This window comes from Electrophorus electricus, chromosome 12, assembly GCF_041902795.1.
Source record: "Electrophorus electricus isolate QZ-2024a chromosome 12, ASM4190279v1, whole genome shotgun sequence".
NCBI lineage: Eukaryota > Metazoa > Chordata > Actinopteri > Gymnotiformes > Gymnotidae > Electrophorus > Electrophorus electricus.
The window spans coordinates 6,402,408-6,426,108 of NC_137508.1; the positions used below are offsets into that span (position 1 = coordinate 6,402,408).

The 23,701-nt window shown below is 41.8% G+C and overlaps 1 protein-coding gene across 22 annotated transcripts in view; it reads right to left on the minus strand.

Annotated features, from left to right (window-relative positions):
- Window positions 1-4,157: 4,157 nt before the first annotated feature.
- rims1a (regulating synaptic membrane exocytosis 1a) overlaps window positions 4,158-23,701 on the minus strand; it is a 56,665-nt gene continuing 37,121 nt past the window's right edge. For 9 of the 22 annotated variants that reach the window (XM_081724871.1, XM_081724872.1, XM_081724884.1 and 6 more), the window contains 19 exons: window positions 23,334-23,387; window positions 21,877-22,117; window positions 21,628-21,723; window positions 20,836-20,898; window positions 19,175-19,282; window positions 18,824-18,913; window positions 18,230-18,307; window positions 18,009-18,080; window positions 17,002-17,073; window positions 16,758-16,823; window positions 15,163-15,275; window positions 14,948-15,057; window positions 14,608-14,768; window positions 13,834-14,054; window positions 9,790-9,940; window positions 8,053-8,165; window positions 7,811-7,912; window positions 7,575-7,714; window positions 4,158-7,128 (listed from right to left, as the gene is read on the minus strand). In XM_081724871.1, coding sequence (XP_081580997.1) covers window positions 6,916-7,128; window positions 7,575-7,714; window positions 7,811-7,912; window positions 8,053-8,165; window positions 9,790-9,940; window positions 13,834-14,054; window positions 14,608-14,768; window positions 14,948-15,057; window positions 15,163-15,275; window positions 16,758-16,823; window positions 17,002-17,073; window positions 18,009-18,080; window positions 18,230-18,307; window positions 18,824-18,913; window positions 19,175-19,282; window positions 20,836-20,898; window positions 21,628-21,723; window positions 21,877-22,117; window positions 23,334-23,387 — 2,264 coding nt within the window. In that variant the 3' untranslated portion in view covers window positions 4,158-6,915. The other 13 variants (XM_081724878.1, XM_035531297.2, XM_081724873.1 and 10 more) reach the window with 12 other exon arrangements.

The window sequence follows — 23,701 nt, forward strand, 5'->3', positions numbered from 1 at the left end:
ATGTCTGTAATCCAAACAAATGGTCATCGTGATGGCAAAACATCTCGCATTGCTCGTGGCGGACCACAAGATTTTGACAAGCAACACGCGAACTTTAAAAATGCAGAAGTTAAAGAAAATACTTGGAGGGCCACAGCAGAAAGGCCAGGGTCCACTGTGAGCACCTTTAACACACAGCCACTGTTTATAGTTGTGTTTTTACTAATATAGCATACGCGTAAACTAGTCTTTTCACGCCCGGAATCAGCCGCAGATTATTAGCTAGCTAGCTTACATCCCTCCATGAACATTTTATATTTTCTTTGATTGTATGTTTTGTTTAGTTGATAAAAAAAAAGATTTAATATCCGATACACGTTTATGAAAGAAGAGAAATGAATGTGTTTAAAAAAATACATCGAACTTGATGTGAACATTACACTAATTTCAAAATTATATCCAGAAAAAAAGTACTTCGTGTCGCTAGGTCTTTATTCTATCAGTCATGTGGGCTAGCATAAGCAAAAAATAAATACATGTAAACATGTTAAATGAAATAGAACATTGACTTAATACTCGTAATACACTGATTACTACAGCTGAGTTACAGAACAAGGCAGAAAGGTATAAATTAACAGGCTACTATAACGGAGCCTGGCACCCCCACTTCAATTCGTCTAGAACCTACACTCCTGACAAACTGTGTCGATACATCTGAAAAGTAGGAGAAAAAAGACTTCAGTAAGTGCCCAGGCAACAGATTTCTTATCCAGTTGAAAGTGAGGCTTTTAATATGTCTGCTTGTTCAGTTAGCAATAATAATTGCTTAGCATTCAATCTCTTGTAGCTCACCTGTTAGACCTATTAGCATGATATTGTAATGACACAAAGGTTATAGTATATATACACACACACACACACACACACACACACACACACACACACACACTCCCAGGGAGTACACATACTGTCTACTAATAAGCATACTATGAAAATGCTTTGAATAAGGGTGTCTCCCAAATAAATTACCCTTACAAATCTAATTAACTTCCCCACTTCCTCCCTCAGCCATGCAACCTAGAATAGCACTATGAATAAGTAGAAATACAAAGGTTTCTCATTAAAAATGATGGATAACATATATGACACTTTAACCAAATGTGTTTGAATAAAGCAGAATAAAAGAGAGCATAAAAGAGAATTTGAAATGTGACTGATGTGTTAATACCATAGTGGTTTTGAGAAATCTTCATCCTTTACTCCATGTCACTAGTGTGCCTACAGTTTAACACACTGCTTGCTTTGATGTGCTTGTATTGTAAATGTTCATTTTGGTGCACCAGTTTTAGAACAGTATAAGGAATATCTTAGCAAAAAGACAAGGTCATTGTACTCATGTTTAGTGTAGCAATCGTGGTTTTTTTTGTGTTTTTTAAATGAGGCAGACTTGAACAAAGTGATTGAGAAATGTTTTATTTCTTTAGAATTTCTATAAAAGTGATGATTTACACTTTCAGAATTCCATTTGAACTTCCCTTTGACTTTTGTAATAACATTTGGAGAAAAGTAATGTTACAAGCATCTCTAATCTTTTTTTTTCTCTTTTAATATGCTAACTTAATTTGTGAGCAATCTTAATCATGTTCTACTTTTCCTATAGTCAAAGAAAACTTGTGGCGGTCGCAATCTCTGCATTGTGGCAGATGAGAGCTTCTGTGACACTTCTGCATGTTTTCTAAAATCCGTTAAAGTTCATTTGATCTTTTGCACTGTTGTCAGATGGACACGCTGTTACTATATTTTGAATTATAATTCTGTTCTTCAAAAGGTGTAAAGAATTTCTTTAGTCTTTGATGTACAGAGACTCATGTAGACAGCAGGGAGCAACAGGTTTTATTAAGATAAGAGCAGATCCTTGGTAGGTACTTGGCATGAAAATGTTGCACATGGCTAACAGGAACACACTCTAGTGGCGCATGCTTGTCATTACAAGTTCAGATGGACTGTTGCACATGCTTCCATTGACGTTCTAGTGATGATGTTTTCTACACGCCAGTTTATACGTTTGTAATCTCCATCCACGTCTTAAATAATTTTTCATGGATGAAAAAAAAAAACCTCTTTGGTAGTAGTTCTCAGGAGACATTCTCGTATGCTACGAGTGATTTATATTACTGTAAGAAATAAAATGAATCCAACTTGAAATCCAACAAACGCTCACGCTTAGGATGCTCTGCTTCAGGGTGGCACTTGACAGTGACAGCGTACTCGGTGTGTCAGAGGGGGAGATTTTAGTTTAGCTTCTAAATGTTGCAGCCTCATCCTCATAATCCATCAAGCTGAAACCCATTTCTGTAGAATGTGCATATGGCATGGTGTTGACGGATGGCGAGAGTCCAGACGAGTTCTTCAGCAGCGCCAGTCATAAAAATACTGTGAGGATTATATGGCCATCGGGATCAAGGTAGAAAAGAATGAGGGATGAGTCTTAAAAATATTAGCAGGAGATTCATTTGAGGAATGGATCTCTGCTATGCTTTTTTACATATTTGCACGACTCAACATAAATCAGCCCTTGTTCAAAAAATGTTCAAAATCTATTCACGGCCCGGATTTCATTTCCCACACAGCCTGCTACCAGACAGGAGCACACACCTCTGCCGAGTGCCATCCCAGCATGCAATATGCCTGGGTGTGTCCTGCATCACCGAGGCCACTAGATCATCTGATAATACCTAGAATAATTTTGCTGGCTGTGATCTATTGTTCTGACCACAAAAATCAATAAAGCAAAACAATTTAGAAGTAGTTCCTTTGTGTGGTCAAAGAAAACAAACAGCCTAACAGGTGTGAAGTATCCTAGGCTTAAAATCACAATCACAATGCATGCTTCCACACATCTTTCTCATATGTAGCATTAGTAAAGTCCCATGTTAATAAATAAAGAAGAGTGCTATACATAACTGAAACTCAGAGAAAAGTCACTAAAAGTCATTCTCTACATGAGTCATTAAATTGGTGGGGTTTTTCTCTGGTGCTGATGGGTAAGTAGTTTGCCAGTTAAAAAAATTAACCATACAAAAGAAACCACGTGTTTCTAAAAAAAAATCCATTGCATAATTATTAAATCTACCTATATATTGATTCTAAGCTTTATTAGCATACAACATTTGTTATCGTACATTTTTTTTTAAATGTTTGCCTGCTCACTCATCGGTTGATTGGTTATAAATTTCTTTTACTGGTAAATCCATATATTGTTCTACATTTTTACTGAATGCCACTGCTTAACATATTGTCCAGTGTTCATTTAAGCTATTACCTTTAAAATGTCACAATACGTCTTGTAGCTGACCCTTTACCTAACACTTGGCACACGTAAGGTCTAAAGACATGATGCTTATAAACCAAAAACAAAAAAAACTAAAATCAGATTTGGTTGTAGATGATCTGATGAATAGATGAATAAATTGATGTTTTACAAATCAGTGGCAACATGTAATGCTCACTGTCTCCACATGGTGGAGGATCTGGATTAAAAGTAAACTATAATAGAACCTTAATGGAAACTTCACAAGTCACAAATGTTCTATCAACAAATACAGACAAAATAAATGTTCATACAGGTGGCAGCTAGGGTCAGGTTCTTCACTGCCTTGATGTTAGTTTGGAAGCCATCAGCAGGTAGGAACCATCTATTGCACTCCTGAAGATACATTGTGCTCTGCCTGGTATAAAACTATGTCACAAATATGTACAGACAGAACCATCTGAGTTTGAGAGGTCTCAGGAAAGCCGTTTCCTCAATGAAGAGAGCAAAATGAGGATAACGGGAAAGCCTTGAATAAAGTTTGGAATGTGAGAATATAAAATAGTGGTTTCATATACATGTTTGTACTTATTATATATCATCCTGTTAAATTTTGCATAACATCAAAAGGCATTAAAATCTGCATCTCAAATGTATCGTTTTTAGCATTTAGAATTAGCAACTATATTATACATTGTAAGATGTACAGTTCAAATAATATATGTCACTGTTCAAAAACTCTGGAGATGAGTGCCATACATAACCTAAAGAGGAAGAATTGAAGAAAATAAAGACATACGAAAAGTATACAATCTGCATACAACAGTCAGAACAATACAAACATACACATCACTTACTCAGAGCCGCATTTCTTCTTCCACACATTCTTTTATTTGTAAATAATAAAAATGAACTCCTGAATATAAAACATACACATCATTTGAGCCGCATCTGTTGTACAAACAAGAAATGTAGTGAATACTTTCTATTCTGTTTCAGTGGGACACATGAATTGTAAACAATCAGTATCCTTGGGTAATACTGACAAAGTAAAGTAAAGAAGTCTGCCGTAATGGACATGAAAAGTAAACTTATCAAAACATGATCTCGTGGGCTTTGTTCTAATGCAGTAACAGGCAGGCAAAGGTCACAATTCTAGTCATCATTTTGACCATAAATATCAGAAGGAACCAGAAACTCAGGAGGTGTCCTTTCTCAGCCTTTGTTCCGTTCAACGGAGCCAGGAGACACAGCATTAATCCATTTTGACAGGGCCACTTTGTAAATATAAGTAAACCTCATAGCAGACTCATATTTACAATATGTTTCTGTAGGTGACATTGACTTGGATACACTCTTTTTAAGTTTTATATATATAGTTTTCATTTTTGTACAATCATAATTTTCCATATATAGATTGCTCTGGTTTTATACACATTATCTAGCTCAAATCTAGCTCCACATTAGTAGACTACAGTGAACACCAATATCTTCAGTAAAAACAGTAAGGGGCCTTATGTTTGCTCAGTACTACAGTACAGCACTTACTTTATTATTAGGGTAAAAAGTAAATAATAATAAAATAAAATAAAAAACTTCTCAACATTCAACCCCCAAAAAATGAGGCCTGTGTGCACGGCTAAAGTTGGCCAAATGCGCACATATGGAATGAATGGCTTTGTTTTATTGGTTAATCTATTAATATCAAGTACGAGCAAACTGTACAAGTACATGCAACATACAAGCTGGCCTACAGTATGTGGAACTAACACATTTATTTTAGTGTCTTTTTTCTCATCTGTCTTGTTTTACAAAATGTGCATGCAGCTTGGAACAGTTCCAGAATCATGCTGTTGCCCATGTTGGGGGAGCAGGTGGTGAGTTTTTGGAGTTCACCACCTCAGGCCATCTCCTCATCAATCTGTCTATTCTGAATCACCTAAGGCCAGCTCCTGAACCACCTCAAATGCCTAAAACACCTCACACCAGCTCTAAATTACCTTCTAGTCCAGAATCACCTCATGCCAGCTGCTGAACTACCTTTCACTCCTGAATCACCTCAGACCAGCTCCTGAATCGCATATCAATCCTAATCACTTTGGGCCAGCTCTGAAGCACCTTTCACTCCTGTATCACTACAGACCAGCTCCTGTATCACCTTTCACTCCTGAATCACCTCAGGCCAGCTCCTGAATCACATTTCAGTCCTAATCACCTGGGGCCAGCTCTGTGCCACCTTTCACTCCTGAATCACCTCAGGCCAGCTCCTGAATCACATTTCACTCCTGAATCACTTCAGGCCATCTCTGAACCACCTTTTACACCTGAATCACCTGGGGCCAGCTCTGAACTACCTTTCACTCCTGAATCACTTCAGGCCAGCTCCTGAAACATCTCACACTCCAAAATCACCAACCCTTAAACCACCTCTGAACCACCTCCCACCTAAAGTCACATTCACTTAGATGCTTAGGAAAAATCATAAATTAAGCCACAACAAAATTTTAAAAGCAAAATAAAAATCTAATAATGATTTGGCCTTCATATTTAAAATTGGGTTAAAAATAAAACATTTGTGCTTGCATTAAAATAATTTAAGCCCTAGTTTGAAATTCAGTTATGTGCAGGTCCCCAAAACAATATACTAAATCAGTTAAAGTGCACTGGGCTTGCCCATAGCGACCATTTCTCAATGTACTGGCAAGAGCTCAAAGTACACTTGATGGTCAGCATTCTAGGAGGTTAAATGCATTAACATATTTATATCAGAATAAACCATTTCTATAATCTCCTGGCCAGGCTGAAGTTAAATCATATTGGTAGGTTCATAAAGTCCCATTGTTCTAATGCACACATTTCTTTATCTTTCTTGAAGCTTATATGACAGATGTCAGAAAGAAAACATGGACCATGTCTTCACATTGTACAAGGTGTGCTGATGCATTAAATAAAAAAAAGGCAAAGCAGTCAGTGATGACTGCTGTAAACAGACACAAGGTTCCCCTGCTGGCTGCCCCTCTCACGCGCACTTGTTCTGAGTCAGAACCTGACTGGCACGTGGAGTAGCCCTGGTCTCAGCATGCATGAGGAGGAGGGGAGACTGAGTAGACTAACCTTTGCCTGTTCACCCCTGACCTCAGGCCTCCCCCAGCAGAGCGGCTTCCTGTATGGGCAGAGTAGGGGAGGGGCAGTGCTTTCTTCTCTGAACCGCTATTACACCACCGCCTCTGAGACACTCACATACTCCTTGTATGGTTGGAGCACAACTCCTAAATGTTACCGATTGGCAAGGAACACTCAGGCTACCCGCGTCACGGTCGGATCCTAGCTCTGTCAGCCGTGGCGGATTGCTTTAAGCTGCCCGTGGTTCCCGCTTTCATTTGGGCTAACTCGTCATCTCAGCAACATGGCTTAAACAAACACAACATGCAGTAGGGAGCGGAGTGGATCAAAGGGGAATCTTTACGATCCAGAGACCAAAAAGAAAAGAGAGAAGTGATTGTCAGGCTCCAGCAAAGCTTTGATCGTGATTCCGTCCACCTGTCCATCTGCCCCTCTGGCGCTGATTGTTGCCACGGGTCCTTTGTCCATCCGGCTGTGTTTCGTCTTGAGTCTTCTCCCATTCACTAGGACCTGACACCTGGTGGCCCTGAATCGAGTGACGACTGGGAAGCACGTCGAGTGAGAGGAGCAAGCGTTGGGTCCACCAGTGAAGATGGGGGAAACAGTTTATACCAGCCAATCACTGTGCTAGAAAGGTCCAGCTCCTCTAAAAGGATCTGTGCAACTCCCATGAAGCATTTGTGGTCCATGCGCCCATAATCACCCCACACTATTACCTGTTGGACAAACAAAGCTCACACGATTTTAATTCAGTTCAAGTCAGTTCAATTCACATTTATTTGTATTGCGTTTTTTTTTTTACAACAGCCAATGTCACAAAGCATCTTTATAGAAGTCCGGGTCCAAGCCCCCAGTGAGCAAGCCAAAGGCGACAGTGGCAAGGAGAAACTCTCTAAGAGTATGAGAAAAAAACCTTGAGAGGAACCAAGACTCAAAGGGGGAACCCATCCTCCTCTGGTCGACACCGGACAGCACAACAAGAACAAAATAATCAATAAGACAAAAAAAAAAAAAAAAGGCAAAAGCTCAAATTGGGATGCCTTAAGAACAAACAGTGATTAGGAATGAGAGACAAAGATTTTAAACTTATTATACTGCAGAAACCAAAAGCTTCCTTTGGAAGGCCAGACAGGAAAATAACGCTCCATTCCCAGTTCCTTACCTGGAGAACTTTACCCTGTGGACTCTCCTCAAACAACAGGGACTGCTGATACAATGGGTCAAGTGTTTTTCGTGCAATCTTGGTTTTCTTTTTGGCTTTACATGTTCCGCTATCCAGCAGGTAGACCTTAACGTAGGGAGCTGTGAACAGCAAACATGACTCGTACGCAAGAGGAGCCTAGGCTTCTGCTGCTCTAATTGGCCATGTATTGATGAAGCAGTGGGAGAACTGTTTACCTGGCAGCGATTTGGATCCTGGTTTGGGAGTAAGGCCACGTGCCCTGATCACCTCCACCTCCAGCTGTCCTTTCCTGTCCATTAACCCAATCTGGACATCTCCTGAACAACACAGAAGGAACAGACATAAAGGACTTTTGTACATTTTTAGAGGTATCTGTAACCTAACTGGTGCCATTTATTTTGAGCTACAACTGATTGAATAGGCTGGTCTAAAGATTTTATCAAAACTGTGAACTCACCCATGGAGGGTGTGGCTAGTGTCTGCCTCCCCACTAGCTGGCCAGGGCCAAGGCCGTCCAAGAAGTCACTGAACTGACTGTCAGCCCCAAGCCTCATCCCTGAGAAGATCAGACTATCACACACACACACACACACACACACACACACACACACACACACACACACACACACACACAGAGACACACACACCAGTTCATTACAGTTTCCCTTCATGCATGTTTGCTGACATTATCCTGGAGATTAATGATGCTTGGTTTCAACTCCAAATAAAGCTGATGTTGGAGATAAGTGTTTGAAATTCAAATAAATCTGTGTTAAATAAAGCCTTACAATTGATTGCTGTTTTACACTACTTTTATTTGAAATGTGTTAGTTTTTATCTCTGGATAAAATAACTGCAGTTTCATGTCAACAGCTTTACAAATATAGAAAATACTGAAATTTAAACTTAATAATGATAAGGTTCTGCACAGAGCCTACTTCCAGAGTGAAGGAATGTGGTTACTTTGATTATTTAATACACATTCTCTGGGAATAATTCACTGGGAACGCCTGCCTCAGACCTTAGACCTGTTCTCACTTGACACTTTATTAACTACTCCAGTCTTACACATGCATTTATAGGTGTGACGTTAGAGACTGTCACCAGTCAGTTTCTGACCGCAGAACCATTTCTGACTGGAAATTATTTGCTTGATGGAGTATAAAGCACAGCAGTATTGTGGGATTTCTACACGTGTCTGTGTAACTGCTGGGTAACGGCACAATCTACCAGCCAAATATATCCTGGCAACAGCAGTCCTGGAGTTAGAAACTATAGACAAATAGCAGCTATCATAAACTGTACCAGGTAATAACTGACCCATTTCCTCTGACTATACATAATGTGCAAGATGTTTTTAATTAATAATGTTTCTACCAGTGGATAGTGAATGAATATACACATGTGTGTGTTCCTTTAAAGAAACCCTGATTCTAGCCTACACAAACCGAGGGGCTAAGAGCTGTCCATCTCCTGAACAGCAGACCTGTATTAAGCCTGGTATGTAAACCACGTCCTGTGCTGTGGCCACTCAAGCACAGGCGATATTTCCTTTGAGACCAGCACAGTTTCCATGAGCTAACTCCAGCAGGAATGTCTGAGAGCGGTGCCAGTCGTGTCATGCTACCATATGAGAGGCCCTGTGGATGTTTATCCTTTCCTTAATGCACTTTAGTGTACAGTCAGATCTAAATTGCATGGTCGACCATATTTCTTGCTTGGTCGTGCTGTGTGCTGGACTGGTGTGGGTCAGCGTGACTGGCCGCTGGACTGTCAGCTCAGTAGTGAGCGATGGTGCGTCTGTTTCAGCTCAGTCTGGGATACTGCTGAGCCTCCTCTGCACAGATGACGGATATTTTAATTATCAGAGGGGAGGAAGGCTCACCATCTGGCTCCAAAAATGGAGCTGGAAAAAGGACATATTACGGGTGCAAATCAGCACCAGAATAGCCCACCTTCACCTCTCCGATAGCTTACCTTTCCCACAGTACCTCTCTCTAGCTACTGCAGAAGACGGACGCGGCTCACTACGAACAAGATGTTTGCGTACGTCACCAGAGCCGCTAGTACTGTCTTTCATCAAAGTGACACACACACAAGATAAGCAATGCACCCAAAATTAAGGACTGCGAGCCGGGGAACAGGAAGGTCAGGTTGAATAGTGCGAAGCCCAAGCAGAGTGCGAGATACTGACTTCCCCTCAGAGCTGTAGCTGTTCATGCTGCCGTCGGTGGACTCGCGACTGGCCTGCCGAGCCATGGCACTGCGGGGGTATTCTACCGCCATTCCCGTCTCCTGACTCCGCTGGATCTGACTCGAGCCTTTAGTCTTCTTATTTGCTGCTTCTACAAAGACATAAAGAAAGAGGAAACGAATTGAATTCACAGTTAACAGCACAGTACAAAGTATTAATTAAATAAGCATATACTTATCCGATGAAAGCGACACTGGCAGACACCTAAAGCACATAAACCATTTGGTCTAAAGATAAAAAAAATTTAAATACACAATCCTGAAGGAGCACTAGACATAATGACAAGAATTCCTCCGGGAAGTTGCTTATGTGTGTGTGCTTTTCGTATGTGTGTATGTGTGTGTTCTTTGTGTGTGTTTGTGTGTTCAAAGACATGCACTTCACCCATCATCTCCCTTCCTTATGCAGCAGGAAACAGTGCTGTCTGAGACAAGGTACTTTGGCTGCGGTGAGTATCTCCTGAAGGATGGCATGGGGCACCTTCCCCACTATTTATGGCCTAGTGATGGATTGCAGATGCTTTAAAAATGCCAGCCACTAAAGTGGAACACTGAGTGCCAGTAGTTTGTCTGGGCTGAATGAGGTACGTCACACATGGCACAGAAGATCCCTTTGCAGGTTCTCGTGGGATAATATTGGTTTAGATCATACAGGCCTCTGCTGTTTAGGATGCTGGAAGTAACAGATAAAAGCTTTTATTGGTCCACAAAAAGAAAGGTCCTGAGCAGAAGTAATTGCACTTTTATGTTAGTGTACATTTAAACTGCATTTGCCAAATTAATTACAAATATAAAGAAAGCTCACTGCAGTAATTCCTAGTTTATGTATTTTCGACAGGCCAAATAACCAACAGTCTATTGAAATAAGGTCATGCAGCAGAGGAATATGACAATTAATCATAACTTCAGGTCCTTAGCCACTAGTACATTTGTGCTAATTTGCATTTTGGGCTTCAAGATCAAAAAGTATGGTGCTTTAGCTACACCACTCCTCTGCTAGCTAGATATGGGGGTGGGGAGGTAACTGAAAGCAGAACAGCTGCAGCAGGTCAGTGGAGCTCTTTACAGTGCTGATTTATAGAAGCTCTGCTACTCTGGTCTGATTTATCTTCTGATGGGCCTTTTAAGATATTATCCAGGGTAACATGCCAAACATGCCAAGAACTTTTTTCTACCATCCTTTTTGAGCTTTTTTTTTTTCTTTTTTTTTTTTCTAAATCCATTTATTAAACCATAAATAGACAGTGCTTAAAATATGAGAATTTAAAGGGTATCAGATCTAACCTAAAAGATATTTGTGGGCCTTGCATCTGATTATGAGTACAGGGCTGATCTCTAGCTGACAGTACAGTAGTAGCTGTATGGAGAATGTACAGTAGTAGCTGTATGGAGAATGTACAGTAGTAGCTGTATGGAGAATGTACAGTAGTAGCTGTATGGAGAATGTACAGTAGTAGCTGTATGGTACAGCCACTCTCAGTTCTCTTAGCTCACACAGACTTAGAGGTCACTTTTTAGGTCACCTTATACACTCTGAAATCCCATCTATTCTAATGATAGTGAAATGTGACTTGAAATGTGCCACTCTTAATGTCAGGCAATCAGAGACTGACACAGAGGGTAAAATTTCTACTGCTACCATCACTGCCAGTACAAGTACTGCAGCTTCTACTTTTGTTATTGTTCAGGTTTGAAAAGGTCACTTTTACAATGGATGTTCAGTTTGCTGTTTGCCTAATATTATAAGCTGTAATAGAATCCAAAAGATTGCATAGTCTCAATGATTAATTCCATCTGAATAGTCCATCAATGGACCATATATTTAAAACTCCCACTGCACACCAATCCATTCTATTCTCCAATTAACACACAATTCACAGTTTTTTTTAAAGTCCTAACAATAAAAATGCATGTTACTATATCCTCAGCAGTACCCCAATGCCAAAAGTGACAAAGCACTTGTATCTTATCTTTGTTTAGCCATCTTTAGCAGAATTTTTCAAACCACTGGGTTTGACTTGGAAAAAAGGTCTCCTGTAAGCCATATAGGTCTTATGTGAGTTTTAGCAACATGTAAACAAGCAAAAACAAGTTGGACATCATGTAGGGTTTTTTTCTTCCAAGTAGGCCGTTAGAATCGAAAATCAACATCAACGGCCACCAGCAGCTCCCTTGCTGTATCGCCGTTGTAACACAGTAACACTGTAACACAGATTTGACCTCTCACCAGCTGTAACACTGTAACACAGCTATAACAGCCCATCTGACCTCTGACCAGCTGAAACACTAACACAGCTATAACAGCCCATTTGACCTCTCACCAGCTGTAACACTGTAACACAGCTATAACAGCCCATCTACCTCTCACCAGCTGAAACACTAACACAGCTATAACAGCCCATTTGACCTCTCATCAGCTGTAACACTGTAACACAGCTATAACAGCCCATCTGACCTCTCACCAGCTGTAAATCTAACACAGCTATAACAGCCCATTTGACCTCTCACCAGCTGAAACACTAACACAGCTATAACAGCTCATCTGACCTCTCACCAGCTGTAACACTGTAACACAGCTATAACAGCCCATCTGACCTCTCACCAGCTGTAACACTGTAACACAGCTATAACAGCCCATCTGACCTCTCACCAGCTGTAACACTGTAACACAGCTATAACAGCCCATTTGACCTCTCACCAGCTGTAACACTGTAACACAGCTATAACAGCCTGTCTGACCTCTCACCAGCTGTAACACTGTAACACAGCTATAACAGCCCATCTGACCTCTCACCAGCTGTAACACTATAACACAGCTATAACAGCCCATCTGACCTCTCACCAGCTGAAACACTGTAACACAGCTATAACAGCCCATTTGACCTCTCACCAGCTGTAACACTGTAACACAGCTATAACAGCCCATCTGACCTCTCACCAGCTGAAACACTAACACAGCTATAACAGCTCATCTGACCTCTCACCAGCTGTAACACTGTAACACAGCTATAACAGCCCATTTGACCTCTCACCAGCTGTAACACTGTAACACAGCTATAACAGCCCATCTGACCTCTCACCAGCTGTAACACTGTAACACAGCTATAACAGCCCATCTGACCTCTCACCAGCTGTAACACTGTAACACAGCTATAACAGCCCATTTGACCTCTCACCAGCTGTAACACTGTAACACAGCTATAACAGCCTGTCTGACCTCTCACCAGCTGTAACACTGTAACACAGCTATAACAGCCCATCTGACCTCTCACCAGCTGTAACACTATAACACAGCTATAACAGCCCATCTGACCTCTCACCAGCTGAAACACTGTAACACAGCTATAACAGCCCATTTGACCTCTCACCAGCTGTAACACTGTAACACAGCTATAACAGCCCATCTGACCTCTCACCAGCTGAAACACTAACACAGCTATAACAGCTCATCTGACCTCTCACCAGCTGTAACACTGTAACAGCTATAAAAGCCCATCTGACCTCTCACCAGCTGAAACACTGTAACACAGCTATAACAGCCCATCTGACCTCTCACCAGCTGTAACACTGTAACACAGCTATAACAGCCCATCTGACCTCTCACCAGCTGTAACACTGTAACACAGCTATAACAGCCCATCTGACCTCTCACCAGCTGTAACACTGTAACACAGCTATAACAGCCCATCTGACCTCTCACCAGCTGTAACACTGTAACACAGCTATAAAAGCCCATTTGACCTCTCACCAGCTGTAACACTGTAACACAGCTATAACAGCCCATCTGACCTCTCACCAGCTGTAACACTGTAACACAGCTATAACAGCCCATCTGACCTCTCACCAGCTGTAACACTGTAACACAGCTATAACAGCCCATCTGACCTCTCACCAGCTGTAACACTGTAACACAGCTATAACAGCCCATCTGACCTCTCACCAGCTGTAACACTAACACAGCTGTAACAGCCCATCTACCTCTCACCTGTTTGGCTGAGCAGCGACGTGCTCCTGCTGCGCCGCGACGGGATGCCAACGATGGCCACCACTCGAGCGCTGAGGCTGGAGCGCCGCTTCTTGCCCCCTGCGCCCAGCGTTCCCAACGCCGTGTCCGACTGGCTGCCGTCCGTGTGTTCCAGGGAGAAGATGTCGCCGCTCACACTCGTGCTCTTCAGCATGCTTTGGCTGGCCGGGCGAATGTGACGGCTGGTACAAGAGGTTGGCAAAACATCTTTGTCATAGTTTAGGTAAAAGTTTAGGTAATAATTTAGGTAATAGTCTTTTTTTCAGATACAGTGCAGTCTGTAAGTAATTAGGCAGTGACCAGCCCCGCCCTCTTTCAGGAGACCATAAGTAATTGGACAATTGACTTGTCAATCTGGATCATTGTGTCATAGCAGTGCATGCACAAGAACATCAGGTATTTCAAAATCCACAGTCTGGTTCATTGTTAAGGAACCAGACTGTGTGCTCTGGTGTTTAGTAATAGCAAGCAACCACTGAGACCACAAAAGACCATAGTAGCAGGAAACTGAAAAACATTATGGTCAGATGGTTAACCTATGCCAGTGATGAAAAACATGTGGCGGAAAAAAAGCATCCCACCTCATATGTGGAACATGGTGACATGAACTATAGAAATGGATCTGAAATACTTTACCACTTTTCTGACTGTGATCTGATGGTTTAAAGATAGAATGCAACATGGAATAGAAAGCCCAACACTGAAAGTTTCAAAGGCCCTGTGTACGTCTCTCACCTGAAATGGCCCCTGGGTCGCTCTGATTGGATGGACATGTAGCTGGTGCTACTGATCCGTGAGGCACTGCTGGCACGAGAGATGGCTGACACATCACTGACATCACTGTCTGAGGACTTATGGGACACATTATCACAGCTCCGGCGCTGCTCTTTATAAAGCTACGGCAGAGAACGAAAGATGTAGCATGTATTCCTCTGTGGTAATACAAGCAGCAGGTCTGATAAAATGCAAATTGATCTAGCAGTCAGTGAAAGGCTATAGAGGGCTATGTGAATTCTAAGTACAACCAAAGGAAGATGGATTTGGAACAAAAACAAGAAGAGACAGGAGACTTTACCTCTCGTTTGCTCTTGAGCGCCCTCTCCAGGTCCTGGCTGGTACCGGCGGGAGCTGGAGCCCTGTAGGAATGTACCTTCATCTGCCGTGACCGCTCCTCTGAGGCAAGGGCTGTCATAAATATAAACAGGCATTCAACCACTTTCTATATTGTATACAATATCATTTTACATGTGATTTGACGTTTATAAAACATGTCAGTGTGCTATAGCCAACCCTGTTCTACACTGCTGCTTTTAGCGGGTACTTGGGGCAACTGTCGGCCCATACGTGCTGATGAGGGAGTCGCTGTTGATGACACGTACGAACTGCTGTCATGTGGGTGCACCCTAGAAAGGGAAAGAGAGAGAGAGAGAGAGCGAGAGAGAGAGAGAGAGAGAGAGCGAGAGAGAGAGAGCGAGAGAGCGAGAGAGAGAGAGAGAGAGAGAGAGAGAGAGAGAGAGAGAGAGAGAGAGAGAGAGAGAGAGAGAGAGAGAGAGAGAGAGAAAGCAACAAGTAAGAGTAAAAACAAAATAAGCTACATGGTAAGCATAAGCATATGGTAGCACACAAAACCAAATTAAGAGCATAACTGCAAAACTAGTAACAATTTAGACCAAACTGTCACATAATACAACCACCACGTACGTAACATGATGCTTTATTATAGTAAATATTTTATGTCAGGAATGCACCAGTCATTGTCTTCTTGCTTCTTGAAATATTATTTGAGTTTACTCTTTAAAAGGAAAGGAAAGAGCAAAGGAAAGAGCAATCAAAAGCACCAAAAAGACGAGAGGCGTTAGAGGAAAAAATACAGAAAGAATAGGAAAAAAGAGAAAAATTCCTGTGACGGCCCGAGTGCCGAAGAGCAAGGAACAGGACGCACAGACTCCCTCGACTGTGGACGACCTTTACTGTCATACAGGGAAGACAGTGGCACTCACGTAAACGGCGAACACTAAAAACATGAAACATCGTGAACACTAATACTAACGTTAACGTGGGAAACGACAAATGTACAGACGTATACAAATCCACATGGCTAACCACTGCCAAAGCAGCGCTCACCAACATTGGTTTAAATACACACACAAACATTACACACTAAGCCATATGCAGGTGTGCACAGACAACAGACGTGTGGTTACAAACAAGAACAATTTTGGATTCCCATTGCACGCGGCAGGCCTAACCACGTGACCAGTGGGAATGGGAGCAGTCCGTGACAGTTACAGAACCAGGTAGACGTGATTTGTGTGCATGTTTGCACATTTTAGGGTTGGAGAGTGTGCGCTGTTCCAGCTGGGTTCAAACCACCACCCCCTTTTCCCAACAGAGGCAGGGAGAGGCCGTTTATTTACAAGCCCCTCAGAACAGAGGTATGTTGTTTTCCGAAGACCGATGTAAAAAGAAACACGCAGGAAAGCACAATAAACAATAAATAAAACGTGAAAAAAAATCACATTTCAGAAGAAAGGAGGCAGGCTGGTTAAGCAGGACTAGGCGAAGACTGCGGTATGCATATGAAGTGAGCATGTGAGCATGTGAGAGGATGGGACCATGCGTAAAGCCTTCAGGTGCACAATTTCTTTTATTATTTGAGGATTAAAAAAAAACAACAATACTATATTACTATACAATAAAATGACTATTCTAGTAATTTTGAAGCAAAATTACTGTCATCAATGCACATAAATGTAATTAAAGTTGCTCATAAACACAATGTAAATACAGCAGTGTCACGTAACATTTATCATATGTACATAATAGTAATAACATGGTTAATCAAATGTGCTATGGTATGGCGCTAGTATGGTATGGCTTCTTACCGCTCACTGCCCGATAGTTTCCTGCCAGGTTTCTGATAGCTAGGTTTGTCCAGAGTTCTTGACTGCCTATAACATGTACATGATTAAAGCACAACAGAAATAAAAGTATGAGTGGGACGTGGGTATGAAGACAAAATGAAATTCTGTATAATATTCTATGTGAATATTATAGAATGGAAATTATGATTATGTATGAACTCTCCATACATCCTCTTTTAAAGTAGGCTCTGTGTGCACAGTATACCTCTGTGCCCCTGGCCTTGCACTGAGGTGGTTAACTGTCTCCTGGGTAGGAAAAATAGGCTCTGAAATCCAGCTGATAGTGTGCGATCAGGTCAGCGACAAGGGGAAGACACAAAGACACAGACCCACACACACGATTACAGAATGGATGAAAGACAAGTTGCAACGCGACTTTTGGGTTAAGCTGAGTTTTACAGAACAAACACAGTCCACAATGAAATGTGCATGATGAGCAATTAACAATGACATTCACTGACACTCCCATAAAGACATGGATAAACACATTGTTAAACGCATGTGTAACAGACCTTGTGCAAGTGACCACTTCTCTAAAGGAAGGACTGCAATCTGTTCCTCATTGGCCACAACAACTTATCTTCACAACGTTTCTCAGTATATATACAGTGTGAGCAGCTCAGTTACTTTTTACAGACTGCGTTATTGGACAAACCGAACTGGCTGAACTGTTGTCAATTGCAACTTTGCTATTTTACAATTCATTAGTCCAGCTTGCACAACCTATTGTAGGAATATAACATGATTAGACATGTGTAGTGTGTCAGATTATATAAGTAAACTCTAATTCTGAGGTTCGTAATGCACTGCAAAGTGTAAACAACATCATGACACTACTAGAGTGGTGGCAATCCAGCAAAGATAATAAACACACTAAATCAACATTACCACAGATAACAAAGAAAATGCAGCTGGAAGAATCAAAGCACATTGTGAGGTATTAAGTCAATGTCCAGCAAATTCAGTGTACTGACCGGGGGAGTACAGGCATTTGGGGTAAAATCTACACAAGGTGAAGGCACTTGACTACAAATTAAAAGCCACAGAAAATGTGAGAAAAAAGCAAAGACCATTGCAATACAGACAAAGGTTTCAGGAAATCTACAATGACAGCCACAAGTGATTTATTTTTTTGGTGAGGGGAAGTGAGGGGCTAAAAAGAGAAGACAAATCCTGCAAAACACATCACACGAGATACTCCACAGTACTCACAACGAAGCCAGCTTGGGGTGAGGGGGGTGTCGGAGTAAATCAAAAACCAAGCCACAGGTCACACCAGAAGAGCTAGAACATGGACATCAAAGATTAAAGCACAGGTTTAGCTAGAAGGCACGTGGAGTCAGCCTCTAGTGGTGTCAGTGAGGAGACGGGAGGCTAGGGGTTAGCGGCAGCATCCGGCGGCTGGGGCATGGGAAGGGGGCCAGGGATGGTACCTGTCATCCTCAGGGGAGGCATGTTGGATTAGGATCCTGGGGCTGGTGGGTCTGGTACGTGGGAGAGACTGGGTGCTCCTAGGAGAAAGTGGGTCCAACACAGCCCATATGGTTGAGGTGGGAATGTGGAAGAGACAGGGCAAGTCAGGATACAGGCAGGGACCCTGTTCATTTGACACTTATGATAAGCGCTCAGGGATTAGTCACCACTGATCCGACCAAACACAGCACGTCTTAACACAGCACAGCGCAGCCTCTAACACTCTACCATAAAGCAGGCAGCAACCACTGCCGTGTGCCCATCAGAGTCTCTGGAAATGAGCACACTACTGTGGGTCAGAGGGCACAGCAAACTAACATTCATTAACCGCATGCACTAGTTCCATTGTACGTGACAGCACAAGATACAATGATCATTATCATCTAGAGTAAAAGTAAATGTCAAAAAACAAAAACACCACGCCTACAAAGTAAGTAAATGTACTATAAGGCTGATCGGTTAATGAGGTAAAGATGATTAATGACTTCTAAACATCTGCGAAAACCAGAACCAATCAGTAAACACAACTAAGTGACAAAAGGTCTTGCGAGTACCTTTCTCGATCAGGTGTATTGGAATCTGAATCTGGTCTCAGACAGTTGGTACTAGCACTTCTAACCCTGTTAAGAGGGGGCTGCAGCTCACTAGGGTCACAACATGCCATCCAATAGAGAGGAGGGCAAAAAGACAAACATGAAAAAGAGCAAGCAAATGAATTAGGTACAAAAAAAAGAACTGGACTTTCTCATCATGGCAAAGAGACTGGAAAATGTATAATGAAACCTGTTTACAATGGCACAACCAGTTGATCTTTGACAGTATTTACTGGCGAATGTACTCCTTTACGTGTCTGGGATGTATTTGTGTCCATCTTGGGAGAGCTATGGGGATGGTCTATCTCTTACCTAAGAGATTCACTGATAGTGACTTCATCAGTGAATCTGAGTAGATGGTGTGTGGCAGAAACCACTGCTGGTCGGGGCTGAGTCTTAAGGCATGCAGGAAGAGTGGAGCTAAACACGTAACATGACAAGCAGACATGCAAACACACGCACACACGCACGCACGCACGCACGCACGCACGCACGCACGCACGCACGCACACACACACACACACACACAAACACAAAATAAATGCTATCTAAGCAAAATTCAAGTCAATAACGCAAATAAAATAATAGTTTTCTGTGGTTTAATTAAAATTGCAGCATGAGAAGCTGAGAGAGTGCAGCAGGATAAAGCACAGCAATGAACTGCACGACACCAGTTTAAGCATCCACAGAAAAACTGAGAGAGGTGTCAGAGTCAGGTGGGAGGTACCTGGCACTACAGGACACCTACTCCACACATCCCTGTATGCATGGGCACACCCTGCTTAGTACCACAAGACTGAAAAATACATCCATGTTTGATCATATATTTTTTTACTGTTTCTTCCCCCCTATTTCTGCTATGTTCATTTTTGTAATCAACAAAGCTAAATCTAAGTGATAAACATGTTGGTGACCGGTAAATATCTTCTATAGTTAATACTCAGGAAACTGAATATCAGCATTTGACTTGCTGTGAGACTTGCGGCTTGAAGGCCGTAACTGGAGCAACAAAACACAGCACACGTACACAATCCAGTCATCAAGCATAAAACGTGGCACAGAAAGGGATCGAATTTCACTCAAAACCCCAATCAGAAAATGCAGCTCCCTTATCAACTCTGAGTACTGCCAGAGGTGCCATGGCCATTTTTAAATAACATCACCACGCTCAGCAAAACACATAAACGTTTAGCATATTAATAAGTAAGCTCAGGGTTGGTGGCTGTTGTGCTGTTTCACTCTTGATTGGGATTTTCAAGGGAAAAAGAATCTCCTTTCATTTCACCTCCTTAGCTATATATGTCTTTATAAATGCCACTGTCTATGATAGCTACCTTGGGAGGGTTTGTGCTGCTATCCTTAGCGCATCTACTGAACTTAGAACAATGTGCAAGCATGCAGGAGGTGGACACAGTAAAAGAAATGACAACTATAGCAACCCTAAGGTCAGATGCATCTGAAAGGGTCAAGTATTACTTAAGAACCAGCTCCTGTTGGCCAGTTTGCCTTAATGAGCTCACTGACTGACAGTGATTAAAACAAATGTGTCAAAATTACTACATTAAAGGAGAACAGTTACTTTGCACTAAACTAAACTGTTGCCTTGTGAAGACTGCTGGCACTGTTGTTGGGCAGCGTGCCATAATGGAGTGGAAAGTTCCATTGTTAATGAATCTTGTCACTGGGCTACTGTGTTGTATAATAACCGAGAGAACAGCTAGAGAGCTCAAACTGAAACACTTATGCACAATAACCAGCATATGGAAAGAACGTGATAGCATCTACGTAAAACACAATCTCCTGAAATGTCCTCATGCTGACGATACAAACTGAAACTATTCCAGACCGACCATACATTGTTATGATGAGACGAGAACTCAGTCAGAACTGACATAATAAGGATAATAATAATGGCGACTGTATTAGTTACAGGCATGACAACTCTGATAATTAGTCCTGGCCCAGAGTTTTACCTTTCGGTGTTCAGGCACTCGGCACTCCTGCCCCGCATTGATCTGTGTATTAAGATGAACTCACTGCAATTACCATGGAGATGGGAAAAACATGAGGGAGTAAATAAACAGCAAACAAAATGATACACAAACTAACACAAACAAAGCACATGGGTATAATAGGACCTGGAGCAAAGCATAATCATATGTTTAGAACCAGAGTAATATGGATATGGTAAGGGGCACAAGTTTAAAGGAGCAATCCATTCAAAATGCAAAACATATTAGGTGATTCCTAACCATTAAAAGCGTTTGGAGAAATGTAGGCAACATTCCTGTGGGAAAAATAAATGGTCCATTAACAATCAGTACAACAGTCATGTGACTTGGTGGCTATGGAATAAGGATTTGTTCCTTGGTAAAATGAGAGGGAATATTGGATATGCTTATTCAAATTTACATCAAGGAAACAAATCACAAATGATGAATTTTGCATGGCACATCCTTTACAGAGATACACTTCTAGCTGTAAGTGCTCTATACCATATACTGTATCACAGGCCAACTTTCATAATGTCAATCCCTGAATATAAAAGTCGCCTCCTGGTTTTACCTTTTTGAAAAAGATTGCATTAACATATAAACATATAGCATTATCATACAAAAATTTCAGTCAGTCATTTTTTTCTCCAAAAGCACAGGAAATCAATTGAAAGACCTCTTCAATATCCCAGTCAAGTATAAAATATGTGCTATAAGGCACTTGGAAGCAATCGGACAAAAAGGTTCTGTATCTGTCCCACATAAGCTTACCTGTCATCCACATACTCTCTCTCCTGTCCATGACCACACTCGTGGTAGTGGGTTGGGGAACGGGACCTACGGCTGTGCTGCACCTCGTCTAAACTCCTGGAAGGAGGAAGGAGAAGAGAGAGCGATCAGGAGATTATGATGAATTATTGAATATCATTGCATATGATTACTTATTGTACAAATAACCTGCATATGTGTTTAACATGCATATCTTCTTTTCTCCCTGAGTTTGTGAATGTGCTGGCTCACCTCTGCATGGGGATGTTGGGAGGACGTGACCGTGCCCTGCTCCCCTCCTCCCTGTGAGGAGAGGCTGAGCGAGAGCGCTGATGGGTAGCCCTCTGCTGCTCAGGAACCTCTAACGTGGTCCGCTCTCTCTCCCTCTCTCTATCCCTCTCCCTCCCTCTCTCTCTCTCCCTCTCTCTCTCTCTCTCCCTCTCTCTCTCTCTGTCCTTCTCCCTTTCTCTTTCCCTTGGTCGACTCTCCACAGCTATAAACACACAGACAGAAAGAAACAACATTGTAAAAGTTAGAATTTCATAAACTGCTAAAAATAGGAATTTAATTACAATGAGCTGAAGTCCAGATAAACATGCAAAAAAAAAAGAAAAAAAAAAGTTACATTGAAAACAAGAATAAACTATAGATACCTGTTTCAGTTAGATCTCTACTATTCCAAAACAGCATCCACATCTACTAACTGTGATATTAAACTTATTAAAGTAAAGGAATCAAATGACCATAGGACATTTACCTAGCAAAAAAACTATTTCTTTTCGCATTTAGCTTTCAGTTTTGTCTAGGCCAACTTATATTAGCCAGCTACTTGGACTCTGAATTCTTGGCTAAAGAACCAAGACTAAAAATGCACTTTATATTTGGAAAGGTTTCCTTACTACTACCTTTATTTATTGACTGGAGAGGTTTAGCCAGCACAGTGATGTAGAGAGAGTTGCATTCATGTGCCAGGCCACAGACTGAATCAGTTTAATTGGCTTAGTCAGAGCACTGTAGGCCTGCATGGGCTGCAGGTTAGCAACAGAACTCACAGTCATAAAAGATGTGCTGCCTTTGGAGAACGAAAGCAAGGTATCAAGGGTAAGCACATTCTAATTTGGACGCCTAGCTATCATTCCCACCATGCACAGAGAAAAGGGAACATATCATGTAACTGAGGAAAGGACACATCCCGCGTTCACACATCCCTCGTTCACACATCCCTCGTTCACACACACTCTGTTTGGTTTTCTCTCTCTCTCGGGTATTGTCATGCACACCCCGCGCTGTGTAATGTGGTTGATGTCTACTCCACCTCACCACAGAGAAAAGCACTGGAGACAGGACACTATCTGGAGAGACCATTGCTGGAGAGACACAGCAAAACCCCCAGAGTTGAATGAATTTTTGCACTGTACATTTGTGACCGGCTGGTCTTAACGCTGAGGATTTTGCCATGTTTGTCCATTCTCCATCACAGTTAACGCTCTCATTCTACACTCCAGCATTTAAAGCATGGAGGCATAACACAGCACATTCTAAATAGGATGCCTAAGCTCAACGTCAGTGCATTGTCTCCAAGACAACAGCAGAGTCTCTCAGGAGGAGCGGAAAGCCAGCTGTTGACCTGTTGCTTCTCTCTTTCTGTATACTACAGCGCAAACCACAGTATTAGTGTAGGGGTTAGTGGCATCATGCCCCCCACCCACCTTCTGCCACTACGCCAAAACCATCATACTCAGTTTCTGTGATACGCTGAGAGCCTGTGCGGACACACACGTGCAAAAACAAAACAGATACGCAGACAATGTGATATATAGACAAGACAGACAGGCAAAACTCAGACATATATACATACATGCACGTAAAAGTAATATAGTTTCTCAGATGAGAGAAAAGGCCATATATAAACGAATGCATATATAATACAAATAAGCAGTCAGACTTCATACTCACTCACACATTCATATAAGTGACTCAAAAGAAATTAATGAATGCACAAATTCAGCCATAATGATCATAAATCATTGATGTAATTCTAACACCATGTTCTAAAATACACACTTCCTTTACTTGG